This window comes from Zingiber officinale, chromosome 8A, assembly GCF_018446385.1.
Source record: "Zingiber officinale cultivar Zhangliang chromosome 8A, Zo_v1.1, whole genome shotgun sequence".
NCBI lineage: Eukaryota > Viridiplantae > Streptophyta > Magnoliopsida > Zingiberales > Zingiberaceae > Zingiber > Zingiber officinale.
The window spans coordinates 13,859,390-13,866,588 of record NC_056000.1 but is presented as its reverse complement, the minus strand read 5'-3'; the positions used below and the strand labels follow the sequence as shown (position 1 = coordinate 13,866,588).

Sequence of the window (7,199 nt, the reverse complement as noted above, 5' to 3'; positions counted from 1 at the left end):
TTTGCCAGTCTATTATGAATCTGAGGACCTAAACATTTTCTCAAACTATGAATTGCTATTTTCATAATCTCAGGACCAAACCAAAGTTTTTCTCAAACTATCTTGCATCTTCAAATACCTAGAAGATTCCTTCCATAATCCAATCGACTTACAGATAAACAAACTAGCTGGAATTAAATTGGAATACGGTACGGATCATCCTCAACTACGTACTTCATTATTGCAGGAACCCTTTAATTAGTAAACTACTACATATGTTAATCGGCAAGATCTGCACCCCCATAGTTGATCGATCGAGCGTAGGTACGTACGTACGTACTATCCCACCAAGACATAGATGGCGTAAATGATTCCAGGTATGTAACCTAATATCGTCAACAACAGATCGATCCAAAACTCCACCTGCAATTTTAAGGAAGAAGAAATTAATTCGATGGAACAGAAAAGATTAATTAACATGTAAGAGCATTTTAATTGATGAATGAATATACTGACGCCGCAGCCGTAGCGTAGGAAGACTCCAACGGGCGGTAACAAGATGGCCAATACCACCTCCAGTAGCGTCTCAGAACCCATCGCGATATGGTGTGATATGATCTAGCGATCGACGATGCTGCTTGCTCTGTAACGCGCGGCTCGACTCAACAGCACGTACGCCGTCCTGTTTTAGGATAATGGAAGAGAGGATAGGACTTGTTCAAGGTTGATTACTGCTGGTGACAACGAGAAGGGGGTTTATCAGTTCTATTGCTCGTGAAGGGGGAGGAGAAGGCATGCGTGCCGCGTGCCGATCTGCAAGGCTACGTGCTCCCCCTCTGCAACTGCAAGGGAACAGCTGTTTCTAATATCCACGATCGAGGAGCTAAGAATAACTATTTTGTTCTTTTATGTTTTTTAGGTATTTTAAAATACTTGTATCTTTTATTGTTATTCACATCAAAAGCTTATAATATTTTAAGGTAAATCGAATTTGTCATATCCCAATTTTAAAATTATCAAATTCCATATCTCAGACGTATTTTAGTACTCCTTTTAAATCGATTGATTATTACTATATAATAATCAATTAAGAATAATTCTATAACTTTGTAACATTCTATTAATCAATTATTATATTATTACAATATATTACTATAGTATAATATTTATTATGGTTATAATATTTTATCCTTTTAAATTCATGATCTTTTTGTTGATTCCGGTAAATTCCGAAGTATGCAAACTGATCGTCGAGGCTAGTGTTCGACACTATCTCCGTAAACGATATTGCTTCGCTACGGTGCTTAACGGATTGTTGCAATTCGTTCCCAAGATACAACGACGACAATCGTCTCGGAATCGTAGCACTCCGACTTCCGAGACCAGCGAACCTTCTCGTAGGCTTCTTGGACTCTTGAATGCACAAGATGAGTGAGTGAATACTTGAGGAAGAGAAGATTAAGTTGAGTGATTTGATTCCAATCTGGAGGGTTCTATTTATACAGAAGGAAGAGGCTTTAGGGAGGGGTGTGACCTTTGGGTGGATTAATCTGGGCCGTCCGGACTGAAGAGTTATAACCCTTCACATAGCCCCTTTAATCTCATCCATCAGATCTAAGAGTTGTGACCCTCAGATCTATCAGCCATCGGATCTGGATCCATTGATCCGATGCTTCAGATCATGTCTCATCCCAAGCCGTCAGATCGTGACTCATTGTGATCCAACGCTCTAGATCGCATCACAAGCGATCCACCATACTTCTTTAATCAACGTTGATCAATGGCTGCCATCCGTTCGCCCAACCAACTGTCCAGTCATCTCCCTTTGCCCACGAGGATGCCACATAGGCACTGCCATGTCAGGTACTAGCCTGACATCCGTTCGCCCAACCAACTGTCCAGTCATCTCCCTTTGCCCACGAGGATGCCACATAGGCACTGCCATGTCAGGTACTAGCCTGACACGTCACCCGAGTGCCATGTAGGCACTGGAATGTCACCTGGAGCATAAATTTAAGCTCCTCGCGACGGTGCGAGGGTGCAAAGTGCGCCTACAAAGCGCCCAAAGCGCCCATTGCGCATGTGCGCACGTGGCGGGTGGCGGGCTCACAGGTGCGAGCACCTGCTCGCCCCTGAGCAGAGAGTACCTGGTACTTTTCTGAGTTAACTCCAATAACTCAACATCATTAATAAGTAAGGAATGCACATCGGAAATTTCCGATGTGGGACTATTCTCCCTTGCATTTCCTTAATGAATAACCAACGTTATTTTGGGCCGACTTTGAACATTAATTTCTCATTCACCCTTAATCGGTTTTGAGCAAATTAATAGTCTAAATCTATCTACGCGAAACGTAGATTTCAATTTTGAAGTCAATTACGACTTTCAACAATTGATGGCTTCCGATTTTTCCTCCTCAAAATCGTATTGGTCCATTTAGGCCCCAATATCCAACACTTTCCAATGTGAGATTTTGATTGAATACAAATCGCTGCAACGAATATTCATGATGAGTCAAAGAGTGTCTTGTTTGTTAAAAAAAAATAGTTTTATAAAGACAAAGGTATGGTGAAAGAAAGTATTCTATATCATTAAAAAGCATCTAAGAAGATGTTAAAATATTATAGATGTGACAAACTCGATCATATTAGAAGGAATTGTCGAGTTAAACTGAAGTGAGAAAATGGTGCAAATCTGACCTAGAAGTCAAAACAGCCAAGGGAAGATTATTGGAAGAATTTCTCTTACATGTTAAATGAAACGTGAAGTATTTTCAATCTGGTATACTCATGTGTCTGATTCTCAAAGGACTCAATTGGATGCTAAGGTAATTAAATGTATTTTCGTCATAACCGACGAATAAAGAAAGGGCTGGTAGTTCCTACGACTAATAAACATATTATATCTCGCGATGTTATCTTTGATGATATCTTTTCTCATAATTCTAAAGATGCCTATAAGGAAATAATACGGTAACTTTGCCATTGTCCCATTTCTCAAAAGATTTGTCGACAGAAAATCAAGGAGAAAGGGAGAGCTTGTGTTCTACCTAAAATGATGGTTCTTAGGAGGAGACAATCAGCTAACGCTTGAGACTAAATGTTGTGCGGTCGTCTCATTATCGAGATGATAATTTTGTCACAAAATTTTCTTGCTTCTTTGTGAATCTTATTGATGATGAAGAACCTTCTTCTTATGATGAAGCTAAAAGAGTGAAAGAATGTGAAACTACTATGAAGGAAGAAATGGATGCCCTATAGAAAAATCAGACGTGGGACTTGGTTCTGAAACCTTCTAAAGTGCAATCGATTTTGTATAAATGAGTCTTTCGAATAAAAAGGAAGGATGACTGGAGCATAGATCAATTCAAAGCAAGGCTAGTAGCTCAAGATTTCTCTCAAAACTAAGGGGAAGATTATGAAGAAACATTTATCCCTGGGGCAAATGTACCATTCTAGAATTTGTGGCTAGGCTTGGTTGGAAATTGTGGTAGTTGGACGTTAAAAATACTTTCTTATATGGAGAGTTTGATAGACATATTTATATGGAGTAATTGCTTGGATTTGTTTCCAAGTATCATCCAAATTTTGTGTGTAAATTAAACAAGGTCCACTACAAATTAAAGCAAACTCCACGTGCGTGGTACAGAAAAATTACAAAATATTTAAGATTATGCAATTACCTAGCTTCTGAAGCGAATTCGAGTCTCTTTATCAATAAACATCAAGGACTTATGGTGGTCATTCTGTTGTATGTGGACGATATAATTCTAACGGACAACAATTATGCAAAAGGCACTCTCCTTCATGAAGAACTTTTGGTGCATGTTGATATGAAAAAACTAGGGGAGCTCTGTAATTTTCTTGGGCTACAAATTAAAAATTTGGATAAGGAAATTTTTATGTTTCGATTCATCTATGCCAAACGGCTCATCAAGAAGTTTAGTTTGATTGATGCGTAGAAGCGGTCAACACCACTTGATGTGGGTGCAAGACTTGGTCATGATGAAGGATGTGTTTGTTCGACCCTCGTCCCTTTCATGCACTTATGGGAAGTCTTATTTATTTGACAATAACAAGGCCAGATATTGCTTTATTCATTGGTGTGGTCAGCCGATATATGCAAGAGTTAAGGAAGCCACACTTTGAAGAGGCAAAGAAGATCTAAAGTATGTTAATTCTACTCTTAACATAGGCATATTTTATGAAAGGGTGTAGAGTTTTCCTTGCAAGGATTTGCATATGTTGATTTTGGTGGAGACTTGGATGATCGGAGATCAACTTCTGATTTTATATTTCTACATAGAGTTACAAGTGTATTGTGGTGTAGCAAAAAGCAAGGGTCAATATCTCTATCCATGACTAAAGGGGAGCATAAAGCCTCTGCTCATGCCGCTCAAGAGTGTATGTGGCTTCGTAGACTCTTTGAGAATCTGTACATGCCCATTGATCAACCCATTCCTATCAGATAATCTAAGTGCAATCAAGCTTACATCTAATCCTGGCTTCCATGCGAGGAAGAAACATATCGAACTTGAGCATCATTTCATTCGTGAGAAAGTGCTAGACAGGATTATTGATATGGTCGTTGATTCTGTCCAAAATCAGTGAAGGTGATGAGCTATGGACGTGCCTTTGGTGTTGACTTGATGAAGACTCCGTGCTATCTTGCAACACAAAGAGCGTTAGTGCTACGCTAGGAAAGGTGTCTCCGGCGTTGACTCTCTGACACTTAAGTCAGTAATTTATTTGGGAGAAGAAAATAGTGGAAGTAGACTATAGCTAAGAGCGTGTGTAAATATGAAGTATCACCTGCCTCCACTTGTAGATGGAGACCCCTTTTATAGTGTCACTGTTATATTGTGCACACATTTCAAAGCATTAGCACATTTTTCAAAGCTTTCCTAAGAAAGGGCAGGCCATAAAGTGCTTTTGATACCTTTCATTAAACGATTGTGCAATTCTCTATGATTTGACAGGCTGAAAGCTTCTAAAGTACGATTTGCTCATGGGATATTATTTGTCCTTTACAACACAAACTTCCAAAAGAGTACGATATAATAGGTATGTGGGTCCCAATATAGGCCGACGGGCCACTACTCAACCAAGAGATCGCCAGCTCATCCTTACAAAATGCTGGAAACAACTTATTCTTCACTCGGCTCTTCATCTTGCCGAGGAGGCATAATATGTCTGATCGGATAGGGAGGTAGGTTGGGTAAATTAGTACTTAGTTTCAAACCTTATCTACAAGTTGTGAAGGACAATTGCTTGGATGGCCCAATCAGCCCTTCACATTCGACCGGCGTAGCGAGGCCCGCTCGGTCAATCTTGCCTGGTCAACAGTTCCAAGTCTATTTGACCACATGACTTTGACCTCTATCTCAGTTGAATTTTTCTACTTTGACCTACTTTTTGGAGGTCCCGTCTTTATCATCAGATTACAAGCCTCCCCCAAATCTAGCCAAAGGAGGCTACAAGTCCGACTGACTGGACACTTAGTATTTGATCCTGTTTGAAAATTGGAGGGTGGAAAGATGGGGATGAGGCTACTAAGTGACTGACTATAGAACGTGCTCCGCTTTGTAAAATAAGTAACGTCAGTGCCGAGTCAGGGAAGGGGTTCCCGGCATTAGCCCTCCCATGCTTAAGTTAGTCACCGGAAGTGTAGAAGGAAGCGGAGCAACAATAACGCAAGCGCAAATAGTAATGACGCGTACCTCCGCCGGTGATGGACCCCCTTTATATAGAGCCCTGGTGGGCGACATGCACATTCCTTGAGGCTTGAGCACGTTCTCCAATATGTCATATGAAGGGACCTGTCAGGAAAGTACCTTTAACAACATACCTTAACATGACATGCATATCCTTGACAAGAAAGTAGAAGCTTCCACTGTACGACCCGTCTGTCGACCATGTCTTGTGTTAGCAACACTATCTACGAGAAGGATATTGAGAGATATGAAAATGATCCTGCTGCTTGGTCCAGTGGGGTAACTGTTGGTGCAAGAAGCACCAGATGATCGAACCTGAGTTTTGATTATGTCAAAGGGTCTAAAGTTAAGTTGTCTTGTGATCTAAGAAAGTTGATTGAGTTTGCAGGAAAGTCTTAAGTAGTCTTAGACAAAAGTTCTATTGGATTCTAGGCATGTGAAAAACCCTAGGGGATGATGACCCTAGGTCCTAGGGGACGGTAACCCTAGGTGATGGAAAGTCTTAGCTACGGTTAGGCAGGTGGAAAATCCTAGGGGGTGGTAGCCCTAGGTTCTAGAAGGTGGTAACCATAGGCGCGCCATGCTTATTTAAAGGCATTCTAAATAATGCTATGTGATATGAGATCTGTGCATTGGGCACTGGTGGCAAGCTGGTCGGCAAAATGGATCCTTGCTGGAAAGCGCCCATCGGCTGGTGGTTCGGTTGATGCCCAATGGGACCCTCCACTTGGGCCCCATATTCAACTTGTTGGTCGGTCGTAAATATAGCCGAGTCTTTCAACATTCAGCACTCTGCTACTACTTGCTGTTCTTATTGCACCATCTTTGCAGCTCGAGCGTTTATCAATATCTCCAACTCTTCTGGGGTTAATGTTATTATGGTGAGCTATCCAGCGTCCTCCATCTCCACATCTCGGATAAAGGTGAGATTCTCACAAACAATGTCAATTAATATGATCATGTCCGAAATCGGTGAAGGTGGTGAGCTAAGGGATGTGACTCTACTGTTGACTATTTGAAGACTCCACGCTATCCTATAACACAAGAAATGTTAGTGCCGGGACAAGGAAGGGGTCCCCAGTATTGGTCATCCAACGCTCAAGTCAATGATCTATTTGGGAGAAGAAAATAGTGGAAGTAGACTGTAGCTAAGAGCTTGTTTAAATATGAAGCATCGCCTACCTTTGCCTGTAGATATAGACCCCTTTTATAGTGTCACTATTGCGTTGTGCACACATCTCAAAACATTAACAAGTTTTTTTGAAGCTTTCCTAAGAAAGGATAGATAAAGTACTTTTGACACCTTTCCTTAAACAAGCGCAAATCTCTGTGATTTGATAGGTTGAAAGTTTCTAAAGCGCGATTTATCGGTGGGATATTCTCTATCTTTACAGCACAAACTTTCAAAAGAGTACGATATGACAGATATGTGGGTCTCGCTATAGGTCGATCGATCGTCACTTGACCGGCAGATGTCCAGCTAGGTCTTACAGAATTAATGCTGCA

At 40.9% G+C, this 7,199-nt stretch overlaps 1 protein-coding gene across 1 annotated transcript; it reads right to left on the bottom strand.

Moving 5' to 3' along the window:
• Nucleotides 1-318: 318 nt before the first annotated feature.
• Nucleotides 319-576, bottom strand: LOC122011904 (salt stress-induced hydrophobic peptide ESI3-like). The gene is made up of 2 exons (XM_042568336.1): nt 496-576; nt 319-402 (listed from the first exon to the last, which is right to left on the bottom strand). The coding sequence occupies exons 1-2, from the start codon at nt 574-576 to the stop codon at nt 319-321; spliced, it is 165 nt and encodes a 54-aa protein (XP_042424270.1).
• Between the last annotated feature and the right edge of the window lie 6,623 nt (nt 577-7,199).

Bases quoted from the DNA above. Each gene is read 5' to 3' on its own strand.
- LOC122011904 (XM_042568336.1), bottom strand. From the start codon at position 576: ATGGGTTCTGAGACGCTACTGGAGGTGGTATTGGCCATCTTGTTACCG. The intron at 403-495 runs GTCAGTATATTC...TTAAAATTGCAG, and splicing joins TCCTACGCTACGGCTGCGGC to GTGGAGTTTTGGATCGATCT.